The sequence below is a fragment of the Pteropus medius genome, unplaced genomic scaffold (genome assembly GCF_902729225.1).
Source record: "Pteropus medius unplaced genomic scaffold, Ma_sr-lr_union100, whole genome shotgun sequence".
In the NCBI taxonomy this organism is placed as follows: domain Eukaryota; kingdom Metazoa; phylum Chordata; class Mammalia; order Chiroptera; family Pteropodidae; genus Pteropus; species Pteropus medius.
This window is the reverse complement of record NW_024342467.1, coordinates 7287595-7314238: the sequence shown is the minus strand read 5'-3', so window position 1 is coordinate 7314238 and position 26644 is coordinate 7287595. Positions and strand designations below refer to the sequence as shown.

General features: G+C 34.0%; 1 protein-coding gene and 3 pseudogenes across 5 annotated transcripts in view; 3 read left to right on the top strand and 1 right to left on the bottom strand.

Moving 5' to 3' along the window:
- Nucleotides 1-26644, top strand: part of SNX13 (sorting nexin 13) — a 113684-nt gene that overhangs the window by 7200 nt on the left and 79840 nt on the right. The window contains exons 1-2 of one of the 5 annotated variants that reach the window (XM_039862459.1): nt 11578-11662; nt 12509-12638. The exons of 2 other annotated variants lie outside the window; for them this stretch is intronic. In XM_039862459.1, coding sequence (XP_039718393.1) covers nt 12615-12638 — 24 coding nt within the window. In that variant the 5' untranslated portion in view covers nt 11578-11662; nt 12509-12614. Of the gene's footprint in view, nt 1-11577; nt 11663-12508; nt 12639-20567; nt 20575-26059; nt 26065-26644 lie in introns of those variants that run through there. 2 more of the 5 variants (XM_039862460.1, XM_039862458.1) reach the window with 2 other exon arrangements.
- Nucleotides 5047-5165, top strand: LOC120602508 (uncharacterized; annotated as a pseudogene).
- On the top strand, nt 8633-8751 carry LOC120602685 (uncharacterized; annotated as a pseudogene).
- LOC120602680 (uncharacterized) lies at nt 15619-15737 on the bottom strand (annotated as a pseudogene).

The window sequence follows — 26644 nt, the reverse complement described above, 5'->3', positions numbered from 1 at the left end:
GTGGTTTGATGTTGTGTTTGGGATCACAAACTCCCTTCTCCAAGTTCAACAAAAAACTGTAACATCAGGCTTTTAGTTAGAATATAATTCTTAATTTTTCCTACAAGGAAAAATCTTATTAGGTTGATGTTATTTTCGTATAACCAATTATAAATGCAAGAACAACTTGAATTATATCTTGTATCTCTTACTACTACATTTTTATTATGGTTTCATGTGTACCACTTAAAAATGTATTCCTGAACTAGATAAAGCTTTTTTTATAATAGTCCAACTATGCTGATTTTTGTGGTACTTCGTTGAGTATTTCACAGTTTGTATGATCTTTAATGCTGTCTTGATAGTTTTCAGGTATGAGTAAAAATTTAGTCATGGATTTTCAAGGAGGGCAGCTGCTACCACAGTCTCTTGACCAAAATACCTCTCAGTGTCACGGTTAAAGATAGCATTGATAGATCTTTACAACCATCTATAATTCCATTGTATGTTTAGACATAATATGTGCCAGAAGAGTTCAATAAAGTAATTTTTCTCTGTTCAACTGTGAAAATTAAACTGGTTTAATGATCTCTAAATTAGTACGAGAGACCTATGGATATCAAGTGGAGTAATTCACAGTTGTTGGCTTATTGCACTTTCTCCAGTTTGCTGAGGGACCATTTTGGTCTGATGCTTCTATAAAATCCCTAGGGTGAATCCTACTTTGCTTTTGACCTTAGCTCTGCATTGTTGGAGAGTCCTTGGGTGTTACTCCATTTAAACCTGAATTCCTTTTGCTCCTGGAACCCTGAAGCTATTTTTAGCCTGGCTGTGGTTTGGCACATTAGAGAGTTGGATGACAACATACATATATGTAGAATGGCTTTTAAATTCACTATTATTTGAAGCTTGGAAAACTTATAAAACTGATTGAAGCTGTACAGTTTTAGTGGAAGAGTTAAGAATGAAGTAAAATTTCATCTCATTTTAGATTGGGAACTAATGGTCTGATTTTAAGACATGATATTATGTGTTCTCCAATGTTTCTCCAAGTCATTATATTGTACTTCAGAATTTGTTCTTGATTTCCTGAGTTTGAGAATGACATGCATTTTGTTCTTGGGTTTTTTCTCATGGTGTTTAATCACACTATTAAATATAATCAGCTACTTGTACATCCGATGTTAATTATTAACATCTGATGCTTTTTCTTGAGTAATCGTACCCAAGTGCTCAATATTTAAACTGTTGGAATAGTCAACTCCTGGTAAAAGTTAGCAAAATAAGAGGAAATAGGCTGGAGGGAGGTTGGAACTTGAAAGGTAGAACACAACAAAGAAACAAAAAGAAAATGCAATAATGTACTTTATAAATAGTGGATGTGTTGATTATATAAAAATTTTGGAAAAATCAGTTAGGCTTTAGAGTGTTGGATTTTATGAACCAAAAAACTCTACAAGTTAATATCTGATAGCTCAGACTATTCAGTCAAATAACAGGCATTAATTAGAATTTATAGAACTGCCATTTAGTGAGCTTGTCTTTCTATTGGGATTCAGAGTGTTAATCATCTATATCTATATATCTATATCTATCTCTCTGTATATCTTTCTATACACACACACCTCTTCTAATTACAAGTTGAACATTCCTAATTCTTAAAGAAGAATGTATGCTTTTGGTTAAGAGTGATGACTAGTGTCTGATTATTTGGATTTGAATCTAAATTTTGTCACTTCAGAGCATCTTGACCTTGGAAAGTTATTAACCTTTTGAGCCTGTTTTTTTATCCTGTGTCACTTGTCAATTAATGGTACTTCCCTCATACGGTTGTTATAAGTATGTGAAATAACACATGTTAAGTACTGTGCGCACTGTTTCCCACAGTAACACTCAATAAATAGTAGGTTTTATTACTATTTCCTTAGATGTAAATAGCAAGTGGTTTATTTTTATAACTTAGAATTCAATGTTTAAAGTTGTTTTCTGTGTTTTGTCTTTTATTGAGGAAATTTTAAAATGTCAAATTAAACAATGTCATTTTCTTTGACCCAGATGATCTAATTCTTGCCTTACTTTCGCTTTCTTTTTTTTATTGACTTTCTAATTTATGTATTGCATTAAGATCTAGATTTAGACTGAACTCAGGAGGAAATCAAGAGAGTTGATATTGGCCAATTCTGTGTAATATGAATTGGTAATAAGTAGAACATTTTACTAACCAATATATTTTTTCTGGCTATTAAAGTTTTTAATTGTAGTATAATCTCATATTATGCTTTAAAACTGCCAGTGTTATATATAGTTTTCTGCTATGGGAAGTACTATGGTTCTTGTCCATTCGATAACATTTTATGTAAAATAGCTCTAAATTTATATAAACTCTTCTGCTGAGTTGTTCCTTTTATAGGAAATAGAAAAGTGAGGAAATCCTTTTGTAAAAATATGTAGTTGGCTTGATTGGTATTAGTAGAACTCTGTTGCGGGTTAAGAAAAGGATTTAGGACTAAGTTACAAATAAAATTTGTACTTATTAATCTAAATATGGATATTAAGCATATAAATGATTTCAATCCCTTATATAACAGCTGCTTACCTGCATTCATGTAGTAGTACAATAAACTCTTACACTCAATGAGTGGGATATTCATGTTATAATAACATTTTACTTAGCTGTATATATGCTGTTAGGGTCCTTTGTGGGTGAATCTATGTGTCTATTTTTCTTTCAACACTTATTTTTTCCTTCTTGCTGCTGTCACTTTGTGGGTGTGTTGATTTTTTCCTCCTCCTCTGTCTTTTTTTATTCTCCTTTACATCTGTAGGTCTGCACCTTGCTCTCTGAGGGCTTTTCCCCCAATCTTTACCCTTTCCTCTCATCTCAAATAAATCAAACAGGCCACCGTAGATTATTTAACTTTAATTTTTAAGTTATACTCCACTTATGGGTTTAAAATATTTTTTCATCATTAATTTAAAAGGTGACAAATAAAACACAGATATTTAAAACTATACAACTCAGTATAATTTCCTTTTATGATTTTATACCTCTTTTCTGAATTTATCTTGATTTAAAAGTTAAATTCACAATCTCTGAGTTAATGAACACTGTTGATCTTTATTTTTTTATTGTGAACTAAGGGATCTTGTAGTACTTTCAGGGTCATTGTTTTAATTACAGCCTTAAGGAATGTGAAGGAAATGTATCTGAATCTGTACCAACTCTAGAACATACCCTGAAAATTATCTAAATATAATACCTGCAAAATCTACATCATATTCTCAAAGAGTACCAAGGACTTTAAGATATTAGCTTGGTTACTTTAGGTTTTTCTGATAAATTGAATTTTTTAATCTTTAATTACTTTTATTTGATTAGTCAGATATTGTGTGCTGAATTTTGCCCCTTTTTTATCTTCCTCTCCCTTTTTTAAACCTTCTTGAGAGTCTCTGTTAAATAATGGTTCAGAACATGCTTGAATTTTATACTACGCTCAGTTCATGGTCCAGTTCTGTGACTTAGCTGTTTTAATAATATAACTTATGTCATAGAGTTGTGAGAATTAGATATATGTAATATATATTTAAAGTCTATATATATTTACATATATATTTATACTGTATAAGGTGGTTAACAAAGGTCCTAGACAATACTAAGCATGTAAGAAATGATGGCTTCTATTGTGTTAGAGGATGCTTCTTTTCATAAGAAAGAAAAGGTAGGAGATTGGTGACAGTTCAGTGTTTGGCTATTCGTTGAAGATCTAGCTCTCTAGATTGATAGGCTTGTGTTGTTTGATTTCTCCTTGGATTAAATTATGGGGAAAAGTAGAAGTTGAGTAGTGAATATTGGGACTTTTATTCTTGTATTGTTATGGTCCTATATGTATGAGGGAGACATGGGACCATTTATGAATATGGTCTGCTTTATCTTGCTTCTGCACCAGTAAACTACTAGGGTAAAAGTTTTGTGCACGAAAGGAGAGGAATGTCTTTGTGCATGAAAGCTTTCTGATGTATAAATTAAATTAATTCTTCCTAATTCTCTTTTGTTGTTAAAGGAGCTTAAGATGAATTGCCATGTAATAGCTTATTTTTCATGAGGTACTAATAGAGAATGGTCTTGATGTTTGAGGATCTTTATATACTATGACGTGTCCCAAACGGGGTGGGTAGGCAGTAGACAGATTATTGGGTTAGAAGTGCCAAGTGTAGTACTGTGTATCATAATAATATATTTTATTTTAATTTAGTGTCACAGTGACAGGATGTAAAGAGAACAAGGTATTTATGCTATAGGAGGAAAAGAATTGAGGAACCTGGATATTCAAGATTCTCATTTCCTTTTGATGTTTTCTTTGTGGCCTTGAAAGGTATAGTGGAATAATGCCCTTTTCCCCAATAAAACTATTTCATAGTTATTTCAAGAAATATAATGAATTAAAGTTCTCTCCATTACTCAATGAGCTTTTAAAAGAAATGATTTAAATATAATTTTTTAAAAATCATTTTTTTAGATGTAAGAGATACAATTTATAATTTTAATTATTTCTAAGAATATGATTAAAATTACTAGAAACATAATTTGCAACCTTTTTAAATTCTCACAGACTGTTAGTGGAAGTTCAGCTTTTTTTCTTTATTCATATACATTGACCCTTCTAGGTATAGGAGTAGCATAACTGTTAGAAATGATATCATTTAAATTCAAAGACTTTTTTCTGTTGTTATGTAGTTATGCTACTCCTATACCTACTTTTTCTACTTTTCCCCAAGTAGGTTATACAGGGATCTCCTTTCTTTATGTAGGCATTCAGAACTAATTATTATTTTTCAAATGAAGGTAGCTTTTTTGGTTGGTAGTTTTTAAAATAATGCATGCTTATAAAAATTTGAAACAAAGTACAAAGAAATATTAACCACTTGTAATTTTATCATGCAGATTATAACCACATTTAATATTTCCTGCCTTCGGTATTCTGTATTATATTTGTACACTTTTAAAAGTAGGATCACATATACAAACAAATTCGTAACCTGCCTTCACTTCATATAAACTTACAGGATGTCCATGGCCATACTACCCTGAACACGCCCAATTTCGTCTGATCTTGGAAGCTAAGCAGGGTCGGGCCTGGTTAGTTCTTAGATGGGAGACCACCTAGGAAGACCAGGTGCTATAGGTGTTAAAAAAAAAAAAATGACAATTTTTTTATGAATATTTATATTATCAGTAAAATGGTTAATGTTCAATTGTGCACTAAAAGAAGACTCTGTTACAATTAAAGAGTCATTGTAGATATGCAAAATGGCTCATTGTTTAGAAATATGTTATTACAACTGATTATTTAGATTGTCAGTGGAGAGAAAAATCCAGAGTATTATAGGAAACACCAAGAAGGCATTTGATAAAATTCAGCTTTTATCCTGATTAAATAAAATAGAAATAGATGAATACTAGACTTTATTTATACTTTTTATACTTTTTAATCTTATATTTAACTTTTAAAAATCATGAACAAAGTTGACTTATAATTTTTCATCTTTGCCTGTCACATAGGTGAAAATTATATTCTTGCTTTAAAAATTTGGGCTTCTTTGATTGCTGGTGGGGTTGACAGTTTTTCATATGTCAGGCCATTTGTATTTTCTGTTTGAATTTCCTGTTCCTATCCTGTTTTTCTTTTGTAGTATTGGTCTATTTCCTAATAATTTATAACATCTCATGGATTTTAACCTTTTGCTGTATACGGTGCATATCTTTTTACAAGTATATATATTTAAGTTTATGGAATTTTTTTATTAATATAAATAAGTTTTATGTTGTTAGACCATTTCTTGCTTGCCCCAAGAGTGCTTGCTGCTGCAGCGTTTACCCCGAGATACTTGCAGATTGCAGTCCTAACCTTACCCCCAAGGTTTGCCATGAAATATCTCGCTTTTATTTTTATTTTCACATTGCTCTAGTATATCGATAGTCTTTGGAAACAAATGACATCATTCTATTTATAGCATTCTGTTTTTAGTAGTGATATTTCCATTTACAAAACATAGTAATTCTGGATTGCTGAAAATGTCAAATCCTAGAAAATGTAGCATTCGTACGTGTGGTGTTAAGTGAACGCTGGCAGCGAGCTGCACTTTTTTTTTCCCTAAACCGAAAAAGGGTTAAATATGTGAATCCTTTCCTACATATTTTACCGTTTTTAAAAAGACCTTTCCTGGCCCAGAGTTATACAATGATTTATAATTTTTTTAGTCAGAATTTCTAAGCTGTTTTTTGCATATTTTTAGTATTTTTGTGACATTTTATTGGAGAAAAATACTCATAATTTTTATCAATTTTTTATAATGCAAAATTTCAAACATGCAGAAACCTTGAAAAAATTGCTGTCAGCACCTGTGTACCAGTTACCTAGATTTGCTAACATTTTGTCCTACTTGCTTTAGATCTGATTCTCTATGTGTCATTTTTGTTGTTACAGCTGAACCATTTTAAAGTAAATTTCAGGTATTATGTCACTTCTCCTCAAAAATACTCTCCTGAATCTCCCGAGTAAGGATGTGTTTTGCTATAACCACAGCATTATCGTCATACCTAATAAAATTACCAAAATCCTTATTATTGTCTAATATTCAGTATATACAAATTTCTCCAGTTTTAACCAAGATCTAATTTAGCAATATCATTATGTCTTTTTAATCAGAAATAGTTAATCTCCCCATCTCTCCTCCTCTTCCTCCTGTTATCCTCTTCATTATTGTGGGTGGTCGTCTTGTGCATTAGGATGCTGCGTAGGTACAGCAACATCCTTGGCCTCTATGATGGTGTTCTACCTCCTCCCTCCATTTTGATAACCAAAAATGTTTCTGTGCATTGTGAAATGTCTCCTAGGAGGCTAAACTGCCTCTAAGAACCACTGTGTTAAGGTGGTACCTTTTCTGTACTCTATTTTTTGAGATACTTATTTCTTAGAATTGTTTTTATTGAATTTATTCTATTCCATTAACCTTTGTGTCTATACTTTCCTGTTGTTTAACTAGTAAGTAGTAATTTTAAAAATACCTTCATAGAGACATAATTCACATAGCATACAATTCATCCAATTAAAGTGTACAATTCAGTGGCTTTTGGTATATTCCAAAATACACCAAAAGAGTTGTTCATTTATTGCCGCAATAAGTTCTAGGACTCGTTATTCCAGATAGAAAACCGTTACCATTGTGCTCATTTTAAAACTGGGTTATTTCTCTATTTCTTATTCAGTCTTAACAGTTCTTCATATATTCTAGGTGAAGTTCATTATCAGATACATGATTTAGAAATATTTTTTCTCATTCTGTGAGTCGACTTCATTTTTTTGGTGGTATTATTTGCAGCACAAAGTTTCTAATTTTGACACAGTCCAATTTATCTGTGTTTCTTTTGTTGATTGTGCTTTGGTGTCAAAAGATATTTAAATTTTGCAGTACATTTTATTTAGCTTTAAGAGATGGTCTCAAGTAGTATATAAGCAAGACAAAATAGATAAAAGTGGGGCTGAAATTAAGCCATTACAGTTTTCTCCAAGTTGAATTTTGAAAAAAATTTTTTTTCATGGATTTTATTATCACATCTAGATGGTGTGTGTGTGTGTGTGTGTGTGTTGTGTGTGTGTGTATGTGTGTAGAAGACTTTACTGAGAATTTGAGGGCCAAGAAGGGTTGGGGTTACATTGTAGCAGTGTTGAATAATTTAATAACTATGCTTTGTAGTGGGAAGCTAACTACAGTAACCTAAGTCCTAATCTTAGCCATACCTACAAGGGGAGAAAGAAGCCTCTGAAAGCAGAAACCATATCATACCAACCCTGCCCTTCTCTGCTGGTGTAATCTGCTTATTCCTCTTTGCTGAATTTCTGTCTGCATTATCTCATGATTATCTGGGTGCTTGTCCATGATTTTTTCTTCTAGCACATTCTGAAACTCTGGGTCTTAACTCTGGAGATCCCTTCCTAGGCTGGCTTGTTCTTTGAGCAGTACTACAGGTTCAGGAATTACAGCTCAGATCATGATATTCTTGAGGACATCTCTGTTTATGGTCCAGCTGCCTCTTCACAGTCACTTGCAGCCGTGTGTCTGCCTTTACACCTCCATGATTATTAAATGTTTAAAATTTTTTATTTAGTACTTAAATAATTAAACCCTGACAGTATACAAACACATATCTATTTATCTTAAGATTTTCCATATGCAAATCTGTTTTAAAGGTCATGTGTGTGTTAAGCTTTTTCTTCATTATTACCATAATTTGGCCAACTATTTTGTTTTGATTTCTCAAACAGGGTGTTAGTTTCATGTTTTTCACTTGGTGGAGTGGTAGTTTTAGGACAGCCTTTATGATCATTGCTTGATAAAAATAAATGTTAGTAATAGTGTATTCATTTAAATATTTAAAATGTCTGTTAATCGAATGTTAATAAAATGAGTTAAGGATATGGTGTGTCTTTTGTAAGAAAAGTGGTATATGCACTCTAGAAATAATATAGTAGTATTTGCAATATATTTTTTGTTAAAAAAATTTACATGCTTCTTGAAAATTAAACCCAGCAGAAATATAATTAGTAAAAAGTAAAAGTATTATTTGCTTTCTCTTTTTTAAAAGCATTCTGGGGTCTACAGCCATGGCACCCTGAATGCGCCTGATCTTGTCTGATCTCAGAAGCTAAGCAGGGTCGGGCCTGGTTAGTACTTGGATGGGAGACCACCTAGAAAGACCAGGTGCTGTAGGTGTAAAAATAAATAAATAAATGAATGAATAAATAAATAAATAAATGCATCTGAGTACTTCTATACCTTTCTCATTTAGACACACATGAGAGAGAATTTTCATTAAATTTTTAAAAATTGCTCTTAAAGTGATGTGAATTATTTTTTCCTGCTTTGATAAGTTTCTCAAGTGTTTATTTAATTTTTCCAAGATAGTAGTTGTTTAATGAATTGATCCAACACAGAAACCAAGGGCAAGTGGAACTTAGGTGTTAAGATGCCAGTTAATTAATGATTGGAAAGGAAGATAAACTGGTGAAGGTTATTTCTGGGGAAAAAAATCTTGATTTATATAATGTTGATTTAGATGATTAATGAGAAGATCTGTGTTTTCAATATATTCTTACTGAGATCATACTGTATGTGCCAAATGTTATACTTGGCACCGGGACTACATCGTTGAACAAAACACATAGTTTATGTCCTCATGAAACTTATACCATATGGTATGTGCAGGAAAATAAACGGAGTTCTAATGTAATGTTATAAATGAGGATATCAGCGCGAGAGTGGTTGAAATGGTGAACTATGGAGTCTAGTCTCGATAAGGAAGTGTATACAGAAGTGAGCTAAGTAAAGAGAAAGAAGAATCTACTGTCTGCAACTCTGAATGAAAATGAAAAGTGGTCTGTGTAACTAATTTAGAACTGGGAGATTGGTGGTCAGAGAAAAAGATAGTTAATTTTCACATTTCCTCTTCAGAGAAGACAAAGCGATGATTAAGTTACAGTATGGTCTGTAGTGGTTAAAGTGGAGTTACAATAAAAGTTGGTAGAGATGAAGTGCTTATGATGTTAAAAATAGACTGTTGGGTGGATTATCCTCAAGTATTTTGAAATAATTCAGGGTTATGCAGCACTTAGGATAGAGAAGAATGTTGGGTGCTGCATCTCAAGAGTTTTGCATGAATAAGTAGGATGCCTTGGAGAGTGGTTATCACTTGTGACTGCTTATTGGAATCACCTGGAGAACTTTACCAACTACTAATGCTCTATCCTAACTTTGCTGCACATCGTAGTTGCTGTTGGCTAGCTCTCATCCTCAGCTTTTCTGATTTAATTTGTATGGGGTATAATCTAGACAATGGGATTTAAAAATGTCCCCCAGGTAATTCTAATGTGTAGGAATTGCACAGGGATGGGGTTTTTATAGGAAACTAGCTGGGAGTTATGATGGGGACTGTGTATGACCCCGCATCATGAAGTTGGGTTGCATAATTAATGAAAGAATAAGCAGTCTTTGAGAGGGCTGCAGGATAAGCAGCTTTTACTTAAAGCAAACAGTGAAGTTTTTGATGATATAAGTGGGTTTGATTTTCCTTGGAACAGATGGTGTAAACCTAGAGGGAAGCTTTGGAAGAGAAGGATGGTAGCTGTGAGAAGTTGGATAAAGGAGGAAAAAGCAAGGACAATACAGTTGGTTAGAGTACCGGGGAGGACTGATAACAATCAATTTATCTCTTGGACGTGACCAAAGAATGGGCATAGTGGGTTCAGAATTAGTCTGGAAAATACATTCAGTAGTTCCATAGCGGATGAAAAACCTTGATGAGTCGAATTTCGTTGGAAGTCCTAGCCTTGTATCCTCTTTGTTAAGGGGTTCAGAATGATTGTGCAGTATCCATGGAGAGGCCAGGAGTTCCAGGTTGATGTTCCACAGGCTCCCAGGGGAGTGGTTAGAGATCTGTCTGTCTGTTCTGACAACTGGCAGGAGGAGGCTCTGGAGTGTCAAGGCTTGGTCAGTTTTGCACAGCATAGCCCCACTCACTCCTGTGTGCTGCTTGCCTGAGTTTGACACCTTGCTGTACCTAACATATTTTACTATTTCCTTACTTTTACATGTGATGCTTTTCAGAAACAATTTTAATTGCCCAGTTTCAGATTTGTGAGCAATTACCGATAAGTGTCATTTTTTTTAACATAGAGTAAATGGTATAGACTTAGGCACTGAAAAAGGACCTTGTATATTACTTAGGCAAACTTTCCTTATTTATAAAGTACAGTTTTATGCAAAGAGAATCAAAATGAGTGGCACAAAGAAACCACTCAGTTTAGACTAACTAAAGTGTAAACTGTATATGGGACTAGAGGTTTATAATTGTTACATGAATTCAGATTTGTTGTAGGAATAAATCGCTTAACTGCAACTCATTTAATTAATTTGACATGTAATTCAATTTTTTTGTACCGTTAAACTTGGAAAATGAGAACATTAGACATTACTGTCAACAGGGTACAGCAAATTTATTTTTCTTTTAAAACTGAAGAGAGCTTTTGAAAGTGTAATACTTAGTCTTCAAGAGCTACCTTAGTTATGCAAATGAGCTATGAAATTACCTTTGAATGAAGAGTTTATCCAAAACACTATGAAAATTTTTCAATATATATTCTGATAAGGGTGAGTAGTATAGTAGTAAATTTGGTAACAGCTTGATGTAGAAATAAGAAAATTGCATGCTTAGTGGAAAACAAGATTTTTGAATGATTATAGTATATCATGTCAACTAGTGACTAAAACCCATTGCTTTTACTAAGCAAAATACGTGTCATGGTTTAAGCTTTCGTATTTTTCAAAATTAGATGATTCAGCATACAATGACCTTATTTCACATGTATTTGAACTGTGAAACTAAAAGTAACTTTTCGATGCTATGACACTAAGTAGATGAAGCCTGTGATAGGTCATGGGGATTTGGGCTGCATCAAATGAATGCTTTTAATAGCTGGGTTGTGACATGCATTTTTATATGTATCTTTTTTATTAATAGTTTTTGGATGTGCTTTAGCAAGATGAAAACTGAGGAGCAATTAATGCTAAATGGTGCTTGTTTTCCTATTCTCACTTTGGGTTGCATTCATTGACTTACCTCATTTAGGTGGGTATGAATGATGCTCATTTTTCTAAAACTCAATTGATATTTATTAAAAAACTCCATTGATATTTATTAAAAAACACAGCACATCAATTGTCTCAGTCATCTGTGGTACATTTCACAGTGTAGTTGTACAGATCCAGACTGCTCATAGGAATGTTATTAAGATTTTTCTTTGTCTGTGGCAGCTGACATCAATTGGCTTAAATTTTCTAGGCCAAAGTTATTCGTAGTATACTATTTGATGGGAAATTTTGTAACTCAGGTCAACATTTGTTATGTTGAAATATATCCAAAGCTGCTATTGAGGAGATTTTTTGCTTATTTGACTTTGCTATAGTCTGCCACCTTATAAAAGTAGGGTAATGAGAACACTAATTAGGTTCTTCAGTTTTTGTGGCTTATCAGAGTTTTAGGTGTATATGGATTAACTCTAAATCAGAAATATAGATTGTCAAAGCTCAGTGACCTCAGATTATATGATACTCAGTACCTCTCAAAGCTCAAAAGAATTGGTACCGGGGGAAAATGCCCAAGAGTTATTTAATCTGATCTTTTCTTTTAGGTTCTCAAACTTACGTACTTACTTACTTACTTAATTTATTTATTATTGCGGTTAGAGTCTCTAATTTCTATCCTTAGGTATAGTTTGACTGCTAGAAAACTATAATCTTAGAATACATTAGTTTTACTCTTTGCAGAATTGCCCTCATTGAATTGCTTTTTAATGTTTATGTCCACTTTTATTTTTAAGTCATTATGAGAAGCAATTTTGTTAAACTTTATAATGACTTTCCTATAAAACTGTTGCTGAGAACATTAACCAGTACTTCATGCTTTGTTTTTCAGATAAATTCCTATATGATACAATTCTTTAAAAATTCAGAGCTGCAGATATAGAGCACCAGTTAATGAGAGGAACCTTGGATATCATCTGTTCCCAACCTGTTTACAGATGAAGAAATTGAGGCTCAGAGAGGTCAGCTATAAGCAGCTGGCGTAGAACCCGGGTCTAGAAATTGTGTCTTCTAACAACTGGCCCAGTTTTTTTTTTAAGTTTTTAAAAGGAGGTGATATTGAAATTGATATAACATAAATTTAACCATTTTAAAGTGAACAATTCATTGCCATTTAGTACAATCATAATGTGGTGTAACCTTTGTCGGGTTCCAAAACATTTTCATCTCAACAGGAAAACTATCAAGTTGCTCCTCATTTTCTTCTCTCCCCCAGCGGTTGGCAGCCACCGTTCTGCATTCTTTCTCTATGGATTTATCTTTTCTGGATTTTTCATATAAACGAAATCACACAATATTGGACCTTTTGTGTCTGGTTTCTTTCACTTAGCATAATGTATCCATGTTATAGTATGTATCAGTATTACTTCATTCCTTTTTATGGCTGAATAATACTCTACTGTATATAGTTGATACCACAGTTTGTTAAGCCATTCATTCATTGATGGTTATCTGGGTCACTTTCAACCTTTTGGTTCTTGCGAATAGTGCTGCTGTAAACACGTATGTACATATATATGTTTGAGTTTTCAGTCCTTTTTGGCATATACTTAGGACTGAAATTTCTGGGTCATATGGTAATTCTGTGTTTAAATTTTTGAGGAACCACGAAACTGTTTTATACAGCGGCTACACCATTTTATATATCCCTAGTTGGTTGGTTTGTTTCTCCTCTATTCCACTATGGTAAGTTCACAGTGAGTTGAAAGAGAAAATAAGCAAAGGTTATTATTTTTTTAAGTATGAACCCTTATTTAAAACATCTTAATGTAATAGATTTTTCAACCAGGTTTATCTTTTTTCCCGGTGGTTTATTGGTTTATTGAATATGATTTTAGTTTGTTCCTTTCATTCAAACTGAGATGAAGTTGCCCTTCTTCATTTATTTTCCCTCAGTATACTTATGTTCTTAGAACCTTTGAGAATGGTTTCAGGGAGTCTAAGTAATGTCTGTTTATTTTACAAAATAGTGAAAATAATCAAAGAAGAGAAATAGCAGCAACACAAATAGTCTTGGATGTTTTCAAGGAGTTATTTATAGGGTTTAATTGACTTAAGTGCAGATTAGATTTCTTTGTCTTCTACTTTTACTATAGGTGTCAATTAAAAGGGCTTAGCAGTTCTTTTGAATCTCTTAAAATTTGAGGCCATCCTATCACTATAACATCTTTATTAAAACAATGCCTGTATAAGTGGATATTGTTGAAAATTTAAAGTAAATGGTTTAAGATAGTTTAAACAGTTATTGAAATCTTTTATGAAACCAATCCTCTGCAGATACTGAGGGATGACTGTAAACTTACATTTGTAGAACCGAGGAAAGAATCTGAGGTGCAAGTTACAAAGAGATTCAGGAATTACCAACCTTAGGTGATAAGAATTTTGGTGAAATCATAAAACAGGAGCCTTATTAGTCAGGCTTCACTGAATGGCTGCCAGTGGCTGCCAGAACAAAAATGGCTGCCAGTCCTGATTTCAGATAGAATGAGATGTAGATTGGGGTTATGGATACAATACATATCTGGCCACTAGACGGTAATTCTGTATATATCATACAGATCTAGCTACCTGGAGACCCTGTGACCCTGCTAGTATTAGGCTTTTGTCAATTCCTGTCCTGGTGTTATGCCATGATAATTTGCTCTCTGTTAGTCTTACTGCTCTTTTATTCTTGTCACTGCCAACTAACAGTCCCAAGACAAAATCTTATTGGTTAGATCAGAGTCATCTTTTACTCTATTTAGGCTACTTATATTATTTGATAGAGCTTTTCTGCCAGGCCATCTCACAGACCACTAAACTAGCTATAGAAACCCACCCTTGTAGCTGTGGCCACGGTGGTGGGAGTCATTCATGTGACTCAAAGCATGGTGACCACTACTTAACAAATCCCTCAGAAAATGGTTTAAAGTATGGTAGGCAAGCGTTCCTCAGAAGTCCAAGAAGGGAGAAGGTCTATAAGGTGAGTACCTTGTTTGTCCTAAAAGGAAGTTTCATGTATTTACATAGATACTACATTTGCTTCAGGTACTGCTTGGAATTCTAGTAGCCTTAGTGATGATCTTAATAGAAAAATAATTTATTGCATATAACCCAGCTAAGGGTCTTAGGAAAGAGCCATTTTACACTTGTTATAAGAACATCCAAACCTGTAAATAATTTTTATAACATTTTATTTGAGCGAAACTGACAGCAATTGCCAGGAAGCAGGATCTCAAATGCTCCAGAGAATGACGGTTTTGTAGTTTCTTTTATACCTTTCGAGTTAAGGAGGGAACTTAAAATTATATGAAGGTGGGAAGAAACAAGGTACAGGATAGTTAACAAGATTATGTGCTCCCTTGAGGGTGGTTACCCCTCCAGGTATCTGGAAAAGAAGATGACTTCTGGCATGTCAGAAGCGTGATAATCTAGACGCACAAGAACAATGGACAGGGCTGGCTTAAACATTTTGCTAAAAAAGTTATAGGCATGGGGTGTGACTACTCACCATGACCTGCCCAGTTAGGAATTTATGATCAGATCACCCTGTGAGATTGCTTTTGATTTATTACAGTGCCTTTTTTTCGTCTACCTACTCTAAGTTTATATCTTTCTTGTAACAAAAATTCTTGAGACTTCCAAAGAGTTGCTTTAAGAGTATATCTTTGTTCACCTAAGTCCACACATACTCCTATAAGAGTCTGACTTGTAATAAAGGGTTAACGGAGAAAGGGAGTATATCTTTGACTTTGTTGTGCATACACACACACCTCTCATACTATCATCTCAAGTTAATTTTTAAGCCATTAAAGGAAATCTATAATTCAATTCCTTCTTTTAGAAGTGAGTAAACAATTAAAAAAAAACTTTTATTTTAGGCGAGACAAACCTTGGTTGACCTCACAGATTGCAAAGGAACTTATCAGCTTACAATCTCTTATTTTTTATTTATTTTTTTTATGCCTACAATACCTGGTCTTCCTAGGTGGTCTCCCATCCAAGTACTAACCAGGCCCGACCCTGCTTAGCTTCCAAGATCAGATGGGATCGGGCTTGTATAGGGTGGCATGGCCATAGACGAGTAAACAGTTTTTGAGAGAGATTTTGATTTCTCACATCCACATGATGTTTTAGCGCAGAGCTAGAATTAGAAACCAGGATTTCTAACTACTTCTGTGTTACAATGCATAGTAGCTATTAGTGACACAACAACCAAAAATGACTTCTGTATTCCTGGAATTTATCTAATCTTGTTTAGGATTTTTTTCCCCTTGATATTCTTGATTGTAAGGAACAGTAATATACTCTAGTTAGCTCATAAAAATAATCCAGTGACATGAAATGGAATGCATCTGATCCTGTGGGAACTGATAAGCTAAGATCTCAACCACAATGTCTCTCATCTTGGCATTTCAGTATATCTGCTTCATTTTCAGTTTTTCTTTCAATTGGCTTTCTTCCTTATTGGCCTGTATGTCTCCTTAAAATGGCCACCCTAGCCCCAGAATACACATATTCATCTTCAGGTTCAGTGCCCACCACTGGCTGGCAACAGTTTATAGCTGTTCAAGTTACAGAATAACATAAATAACTACTGTAGAACTTCAAATAGTACAATGGAGGCAGAGAACGAAAGGATGGAACATTCTATGTGGGAAGAAGGAAGGCTTGCTTCATGGAATATACAAGTTTGAGCTACTTTTTAAAGGAAACTTGATAGAGATTCTTGCTAGAGAGGAAAGGAAATCCATCCTGGATAACAGAAACAAGAGAACAGGTCCTGCTCATGGAAAAGTTAGGTATTTCAGAATCTTTTTCTCAAAGATTATTTTGGCAGTGAGGGTGGAATAGAGGGGAGGCAGGAATCCTAATCTTGCAGGCTTTAATGAAGGTTTGTCTTGTCTTAGGCTTTGGTGGTGAGGAAGGGAGGGCCCCCAAGATATTTAGGATCTAGAATATAACTAGTTGGATGTGAGAGTTGTAAGAGGGCAGTTTAAGATAACTGAGATTTTTCTTTTCAGTAATTAGATAGGCACCAATGCTTTAAATTAGAGAATGTAGGAGATATTGGGGTATGTAATGAATTAATTTTAGACATGATGAGTTTGAGGTACCCATGAGAAATTCCATCAGAAGGGTTCAGTATGCAGTTGTATATATAAGTTTTAGAAATTCAGGAGGTGTATTTGGGCTGGAGGTACAGTTTTAGAAGTTGACAGTATACGTGAGGTAGTTAAAAGTGGTAGATTAGAAAATAAGATATATTCAGGGATTGTAAATAGATTATAGGAGAGTAAAAACAGAATTCTGGGAATTGTAGACTTTCTTTTGCTTGCAAATAATCAAGGATATACATTCAAAGCAACATTAATTTCCCTCGACCTCTCATTTCCTTTTATTCTTTCCCTCTTTCACAGAATTTGGAAATTTCTTCCCTACATCCCCTATTTGTGATTTCCTCATTTTCTTCCTTTCCTCTTCACTCCACTAGATTCTTCTTGAGGCTAGTAGTTTATTACCTTTTGAAATGTTTGTTGTCAGACTAAACTAGGGAAAAGAAAATGCTTAAATCAGATATGTGAATTGAAATCCCTTCATGAAATGGGCGTATGTATACCTTCACTTCCTCTAAGAAATAGCTATGTCCTGTTTTTTAAACATATTACTGTATTGGTTTATCTTTTGTTTTCCACTTCCAGGTAAGTATTTTGCCTTTTTCACTAAAACAGCTGTAAGATTATGATGATAAATCACATCTTTGGACTCATCAGGTAAACCGTATAGTTTTGTTGGGGCAATCCTGAAGCGTTCCTGGCTCATTTTCATCGGGGCTGTTGCCACTCAGCTTTATTCCATTGTTGCCTTATCAAGATGTGATTCTACTGATTCAGATTTTTCTATTTTTCAAGAAAAGCCAGAACTGATTTTTATATGATTTTTTAAATGTTTATCCAGAATTAAAAATATATTTTGGTTTAATAAAACAAACCAGTTTTTTATTCCATTCTCAGACCTTAGAATTTCTTGTAAAAAGGCCAACCAGGATCACCTACTGAGATTTTGAGATGTGTTTCATTCTATCGCATACTAGGGTAATAGAGGAAACTTGACTGGAGCCACAGAAGATTGTGGGGAAAAAGGAGACTGGCTCAATTCCTTGGTTGGGAAGATTGAGTAGTAATGGGGTCATGAACTCAGGTAGGCTGAGGTCTATCTAGCCCATCTGCAGAAAGTATTCTGGCAGTGAATCTCACCACTTTCAGCTTTCTGTTTGCTGAGGTCTTGATCCTGAGCACCATGATCAGTGACTTGAAACTGGAGTGGTTAGTTAGGGAGAATATTTTTGTTATTTTATTCTGCATATATAAGTACAAAGTTAAAACACACACAGATACCACTTTGGTGTTTTGTCCCAAGAATGTAACACACATGAATGATGTTTTGTCAGTCAGTGCTGATCACCTGACTTACTAAATGAGGTCAGGATGATTTGTTAGGACTTACTGTTTTATCTTCATCTGTTTATTGAGTCAGAGTAAAGAAATTTTATAGAAAGGCTCCTACTCATTCCATAGGAAAATCAGGGTGATATGTTGGAAACTGACCTTTGGCTTTCCTGTTTGTTTTCCTTGGGAGGGAAGAGTAATGATTCTTCCAAGTGGAACTTTTGTAGTTTCAATTGTGCATGTTCCCTTTTAGCAACAGCTTTCTCTTGTAAATAATTTCCATTTGTATAAAAATTAAAGATTACAATTAAAAATTATGTTTTAAAAAATATACCATAAAATGTTAGAATGTGATTGTTGATTCTTGATCTAACTGGTTTTTGACCACATCAGATTAAATTATGAGGAATTTATCCAGTAGGCATCCCAAATAAAGAAAGTGTGATTTTCTTTGGGTGGGGAGGGGGTAGGGAGTCAGGTGGAAATATGTGCTAATACATCATGTCAACTAAAGTTTTGATCATCTAACAATGTTCCTTAATTAAATGATACATGTTTTATATATGCTTATGGCTTCTCTTAAGGTTTTCTGTATCCAAGTTGTTGATCTCTAGTTTCCTGTACTAAGATGAGACATTATGAAATCTGAGATGAATCTAAGTGAATTTTAACATCATGTAAAAATATGATTTTTAACATTTGGTTAAAAGTTGAATCAATTTTAAGCAGTTTGACTTTTAACATTTGTTCTTTTGGGCGGTAAGATTTGACCGTGTATCAGTTATTTCTAATTTATGACTGGTGCCATTCTATTATATCATTCTCTCCCTTTGTACAATCATCTTGTACTTGTGATTATTTAGGTGTAATTTTTTAAAACTTTATATTTTAGAACAGTTTTAGATTTACAACAAAATTGACAAGAAGGTAAAGAAATTTCCCGTACACTCCCTGCCCCCACACATACATGATCTCCCTCATCATCAATATTACTCACGAGGATGGTTAGGTGTTTTGTTTGTTTGTTTGTTTGTTTGTTTGTTTTACAATGGATGAACCTATTATTGACACATGATAATCACCCAATGTTCATAGTTTACCTTGGAGTTCACTCTTGGTGTTCAGCATTCTGTGGGTTTGTACAAAAGTATAATATTTATCTATCATTATGATATCATACAAAATATTTTCAAATCTATCATTATGATATCATACAAAATATTTTCACTCCCCTAAAAATTCTCTGTGCTGTTTCATCTTACCCTCCTGCCCTGCTCCAACCATTGTTTCCATAGTTTTGCTTTTTCCAGAATGTCGTATAGTTGGATTCATACAGTACACACACACAGCCTTTTCACATTCATTTTTTTCACTTTGTAATATGCATTTAAGGTACTCCATGCCTTTTCATGGCTTGATAGGTTATTCTTTTTAGCATTGAATAAAATTTCATTGTGTGGATGTATCACAGTGAATGTATCTGTTCACCTGCCTACTTTAGGGCATCGTGATTCCTTCCAAGTTTTGGCAATTATGAATAAAGCTACTATAAACATCTGCATACAGGTTTTCGTGCGGACATGCATTTTCATGTCCTTTGAGTAAATACTAAGGAATGTGATTGCTAGACCTATGGCAAGAGTTTATTTAGTTTTCTAAGAAATCAAACTGTCTTGCATTGTTGCTATATGATTTTGCCTTCCCACCAGCAATGTATGAGAGTCCTGTTGCTCTACATCCTCTTCAGTGTTTGATGTTTCAAGTGCTCTGGATTTTGGCCATACTAATAGGAATGTAGTGTATCTTCCTGATGACATATGACGTGGATCATCTTTTCATGTGCTTATTTACCATCTGTATATCTTCTTGGAAGAGGTGTCTATTAAAATCTTTGGCCCATTTTTTAATCAAGGTGGTTTTCTTATTGTTGAATTTTAAAACTTTGTTGTATATTTTAGATAACAGTCCTTTATCAGATGTGTGATTTGCAAATATTTTCTCCTAGTCTGTGGCTTGTCTTTTAATTATGGTACAGTCTTAGAGCAGAAGTTTTTAATTTTAATGAAGTCTAGCTTATCAATTATTTCTTTCATGGATTGCGTATTTGGTGTTATATCTAAAAGGGCATCACCATGCCCAAGGTCATCTAGGTTTTTTTCCTGTGTAATCTTCTGGAGTTTAATAATTTTTTCTGTTTTACATTTAGGTCTGTGATTGATTTTGAGTTAATTTTTGTGAAGGATATGTGATCTGTGTATTAGATTCTTTCTTTCTTTTTTCTTTTTGCATGTGGATGTCTGATTTCTCCAGTACCATTTGTTGAAAAGACTATGTTCAGTTATACGTTGTTTTCTGGAAACTCTTGAATAGTGCATTAATCCTTCACAGTTTACTTTGTTGCCATTTATAAATGGAATCTTTAAATATATTTAGACATAAAAGTATAAATAGCCTTGAGTATTAATGTTAAGTTCAATAAACATGATATTCTCTGTCCTACTTTTGAATCAAAGGGCACTTTCCCTGTGTCACACTTTTGAATAGCCTTAGTATTTGTGAATCTTTGTTCACGTGAAAGTTTTAGTTTTGAAAATTATGAAAACTTTAGTAATGAAGTTTGTACTCTGTTGTGGGTAATAACATTTTGATGGAAAGAAGCAGGCAACTGTGAAGACAAGAGATTGCCTTTTCTTATTTCATTGAAAAATCGCCTTTTGAAGACAATTTAAAAGGAATTTCGATACTGTTTAAACTCTGGAGGCTTTATCTTTTCTGTATTTCCAAACACTTCATAAATCTTTTTTTATTATGGCACTTATCTCATTTATGTTATTACATGCGTATTTTTCCCTTTTAGTTTATGAGCATATCAAGGGTAGAAACTGATTCATCTTTGTATGATTAAGGCCTAATACATAGCTACTTAATTACTACAGGATTAATGAGAAAATTCCCTAAATAATTATTTTGAAGGACAGTAGTTCTTATATAAAATGTACACATACCCACACATAAAATAGGATATTAAAACTCATCACTTAGTTCTGTATTTAAAAGAATCTTTTTCTTAATTGCATAATCAAGTATATTGATTGCTCTACTATCAACCTCATCATAAGAAAGTTTTAACCCCAGGTTAATTCCCTGGGCTGTAAACATGTAGCTTGTTTGTGGCCTGTTTATTTCCTGCAGTGTTTGCTTAAGAAATGCAAGTGCATTTACTATGTAAGTGAATTTTGTGATTATTGTGTGTGTTTAAAGGTTTTTTTGATGAAAAATTTTAAACATTAAATGTAGAAAGAGTAATATAATGAGCTCCCTGTCCTCATGCCTGGTTTAGACATATTAGCTCATGGCCAATTATATTTCATCTATATCCCTTTTCATTTTTCCCTGACTCTCTACTTTCAGAATTATTTTGAAATATATTCCAGATATATGATTTCATCTGTAAATATTTTATGCATTTCTAAAATATAAGTATTCTTTTTATTAAAGCAAACTATACCATTACACCAGCTAAAAAATAAGCAGTGACATGTTAATATCATTAAATATTCAGAAAATATTTAGAATTACCCATTTTCTCTTTTTCCCTCCTTTTCCTCCTTGTTCTTCTCCTTCTTCTCTTTTTCCCACTGTATTTAAAAAAAAAAGTTGGAAAAGCTATACATATTGCACTTTTAACCCACGGATTGCCCTATCCCCGCCCCCTTCTTCTCTTGTTTTCCCTTGTCCTTCATTTGTTGAAGGAATTGGGTCTTTTGCCCTTTAGTGTTTCCCACTGTCTGAATTTTGCTCAGTTCATCTCGATAATGTTGTCACATTTCTCAGTCTTCTGAATTTCCTAAATCAGATTCAGGTTCAATTCATGCCCCCCCACCCCCACCCCAAGACTCATTCGTAGATGGTGGTGTGTATTTTTTTTTTCAAGAAGTATATAATGTCTGGTTCATGTCTTCTCTCTTCTCTCTCTCTTCTCTCTCTCAAGACTTTAATAGATTAAGGGGTTGCAGTATGGTGATATTCTAATTCTGTCACTTCTTCTTTATTACATGGAATATTTCCTTAACGAGAAACTGAATTTTCATCAGCTCTCTACCTGGATAAATATTTAATTCTCCATCACTTTTCAAAAAATGGTCAGTAGAATTAAAAAAAAAAAAAAACTACAATATTTATTAACTCAAATATTTGAAGTGCTCCAATCTACTGCAGTGATTATTCTTCATTATTTCATCTTTAGCCACTAGAAGCCTCTTCAGTTTGTTTTCTGCATCCTTTTGGCATATACTCAGTAGTCTTTCTGGTGTGGCAAGGTGCTCCAGGCCCATCTTAAACTTATTTCCTGCTCCATACTTGGAATCAGCCATTCTTCCTGGTTTGTTTTAGTGGAACTGTTTACACTGTTTTTTCACTGAGGCAATTTAAGATTTTTTTTTTTGGAAGTTTTTTGTTATTGTTGTTCTTAGGGTACATACCACTAACGATTCATAGTCAAATTGTTATATTGTAAAATCATTGAAATAGTTTTTTTTGTGTGTGTGTGGTTATCCTACACTTTTGTATGTAGAGTTAGATTTGTTTCACTTTGCTTTTGATTTTTAGAGATTGCTTTTTATATGTAAAATATTTATACCATTACAAAATCAAATTTACAGAACTAGGTATTTTTAGAGATGTCTGGTTCTTATCCCTGTCCCTTCTACTCCATTTTTCCCATTCCTTACAGATCACTGTTTTCTAAAGTTTCTGTGTATGTGTACTTTTAAAAAATAAGCAAATGTATGTATACTTATAGCTCTCTCCTCTTTCTGAGATGATTGATAGCAATATTTACTAGTATGTAGTTGAATTTTAAAAAAATAATCAGGATAAATATGCTTATACAAAAAATATGATTTGTTCAAAATACAAAGAATAAGTACTTTCGATGCCAATTCTGTGATGGAATTTGTTAGTTCACATAATTAGAAAGTTAACTGTCTTTGGTACTTTTAAATTTTCTGCTTTAACCATTTATTTTTAAGGGAATATTTTTTTGTATGTAATATATACATGTATACATATTTGTTTAGAAATGAGACATATATATACACACATGCCTTTATCTGTCAGATGGAAACATTTATAAGGAAAATAATCTGTTTTTTCTTTTTAATTGATTGAAAGTTTATAATTAAAAAAATCTATTTCTTGAAAGTTATTAAGGCATAAGAAAAATACAGTTTCTAAAAAGCTCTTTTTATATATTTTATGTATTTTAGTCTTGTGTATCTACTAGTAGACCTTTTATCAGGAATTCACAAAACCTTGGTAAAAGCAGTTTTGCAATTTGAGGCTTTGAGTATTTATCGGAAGCCTGTTAGGATTGTTCTTTGCTGTTGCCCCCTTCACATTTTAAAAACTTTATTATTTTTCTTGGATAAGGAAAACATTCAGTAAATAGGATCTTTTTTTTTCAATATTGGGGTTGCTTCTAGTCTCTAATTCAGTGATTACCTTAGTACGGCTATGGGAGTGGGGCGGGGAGTCTGCAGCCTAACTTAGTTTGTATCCTAAATAAACGAATAAATATGAATTTATCTACTCTTTCAAACTATACAAATATTTTGTAAATTATAGAATCTAGTTTAAAAAACACTGGATTCATTGTAGCTTTTGTTTGTTTTCTTGTATTTTCTTTATCATTGAGAGCTGGGAATTCTAATTATCTGGTAGTCTGTGATTACTTCTCTAACTTAAAAAATGAAGAGTTTGTCCAGGTAACCACCTACATATATGTACATAATTCTTTCTCAAAACTGTATAAAAGTTGAAAATAGACTTCTGTTATAAAGGAGAGGGCTCTATTACCAAAGAGGTAAAAATACATAGAGGGGGCAGTATGTGTGTATATATGTGTATAATATAATTATTTTGGGCACACCCAGTTGTGAGAAGGAAGAAAAACCTGCAGGTATCCAGTGGCCGTTATCTTTGCCGACTGGGAAGTTAGCTAGCTTGAAGACAAGGGTAGTTGATTGCGATGTTTACTCTTTTCATAGGCGATCTGTCCCTCCTGGTTCAATAGCTGGATTGCAAACTTGTATCGTATCACTGGTCTTTAGTCATCCTCACTAGGTAACTTAAGAGGGGTGAGAAGAAGAGGACTTTTATTCTTGTCTCTGCAGCATGGAAAGAGAGAGAGGGCCAGCTGGCACAGCAGATGTACTGATGATCCATGTGTGGCTTGCCCCTCTGTGGCTGCCTTCCCCAAAAGGAGTGATGATGTGAGTTGGTGTCAGCGCATGTTGAGACAGCCAGAGAACGCTATTTCTTGTACATCAGCCCCATGGAGAACAAGGACCAAGCTCTTGGGTGATTTTTTTGAGAATGGGGCTTGGTATGGGTTGTGCTGGTAGGACCATGTAGCTCTCCTAAAGCCATAAAGTGGGGTCGGTGAGGAGGAACACTTCAATTTAGGGTCCTTTTCTTTTCATTTTCCCTTCATCTTTTCCATTTCTTATCCTTTGCCCTTTCTGTGTCTTCCTCTTTTCTTCTTTCCCTTCTTTTCCCATTCCCTCGCACATTTCACTTCTCTAGTTATTAAATCAGTAATTAGTTCCGTATTCAGTGAGCTGCTTCATTATACCAGGTCTTGGTTAATTTATTATATAATGTTGAATAGACAGGATTGCATGTCAGGATCACAGTCTGTTGAAATTACTTGGAGAACTTCCATTTATTGTGGATCAAATAAGGTAGGAGGAAAATAATCTACAGTTACAATAAGGCCACTCTTCTTGTGGGTACTTATTTTTGTTGTTGAACTCATATGTAATTTCTTTGACCTGAGTTGGCACTGAAGTGGTATCATCTTTAAGGTTCTCAGCCCTATCTTTCTGGCTGCCCTGTGCCATGTAATATGTTAAGATACACTAAGTGAATATAACTCTGCAATTGGTTGACTCACTTTAGTGAGACTGATATCAGAGTCCAAGGTCTGTTCTATGAGAGCTCCGACAATCCGTTCTTCATGTGAGCTAAAGTAGCTGTTTCCACTTAGCCCTACTCTCCACATGCAGTCAGGTTAGTCTAGGCCTGGCTCTGCAATGAATTAGCTGTGTCATTATGAGCAAAGTTACTTAACCAATCTGCTGTTGTTACTGTTGGGACCAATTTGAACTTTGGTGTCACCCCCATGGCATGGAATGGGGGATAACGGCGTAGAAGTGCAGTTAGTATTTTTCCTCAGTTCTTCCTTATTGACGCAGTGAAGAATCACAGGTCGATGAGATTTAGAAAAGGTTTATTAAAAGCATATGTTAGTTAGAAAGACAAAGCATGCCCTAAGGAGGCACATGGTTTTAGCGAAGAGCTGTAACAGAGCGCTGTAACAACAACAAACACAAAGACCCCCGAAGTGGGAATGTCTGCATTATCTTTGGGCTGAGATGGGTGATTCCAAAGGCGTTCTTAGGTGATTGGCAAGTGAGGTCATTTTGATTGATACTTGGCTGCTATATAACTCTTTGCCTAGTATGCATGTGCTTACTCAGAATTCTAACACCGTTGGGGTGTTCTTTGGGCGGTCTCTAGGCTGGACCCCTATTCCTTTGTTCCTCCCTGTTGCTCATGTCTGACTAGCTACCTAACACTATGACTAGACTTGACTTGAGCGTTGATCTCACAGTTCGGCTCCCTCATTGTGCTAATGGAAATTTTGGATGAAAAAGAGGTTACACAGAAATTTAGCGGTAAACTGAAACCTATCGTTTCTTACTCTGTGTTCTTAGTACTCTGTTATAGTACCTTTCCTATAAAAGTCTGTGAGGATCAAATGAGATAAATGTCAGTATGACTTGATAGGCATAAAATATCATAAAGTAAAATATATCCACTTGCTTTCTATTGTCAGGAGCCATATACGAACCTTTGCATTGTCATTTTTTGATTCTTAAGCTTCTTGACAGCAGAGGTCATTTTTTATGTCTTTGGCCCTGTGCTTTTGGCCAAACCAATACATGTAGTTATCTCGTCACACTAACATATTGACACTCTTTGAAACCCCCAGTTTTTCCGTTTGTGTAGGGTATACATGGATAAACTGATTGTCTAACAATAAAAATTATATACTTTATATTCGGACTTGGGAATTTTTACATTCATTACAAGTAGTTTTCTGACTAATTTCTCAGGTGGCATATTAAGCTGATTAATATTCAGATAAAAGAAAACACATGTATGATTTGAGTATTTTTTTCTTACTGTGACTTTTCAGGCATTTGTCAGCTGACAGATTGTAAGGTTTATTAAGGAGTCAGGTTTTGCTCAGGATCAGTTTTCACTCTTATACCTACTAGTTGTGTGACTTTGGGCAGTTTTTAAAAACTTCTCTGTGCCTTTGTTTCTCTGTTGTTAACTAGGAATAATAGTAGTGATTAAGCTAAAAATTTGACCACTGGACCATGGACTTATTTACTCCCCACCACAACCATATGACATAGGTGAAGAAATGGAAGCATGTAGTGGTTACACAGCTTATAAATAGCAAAGGT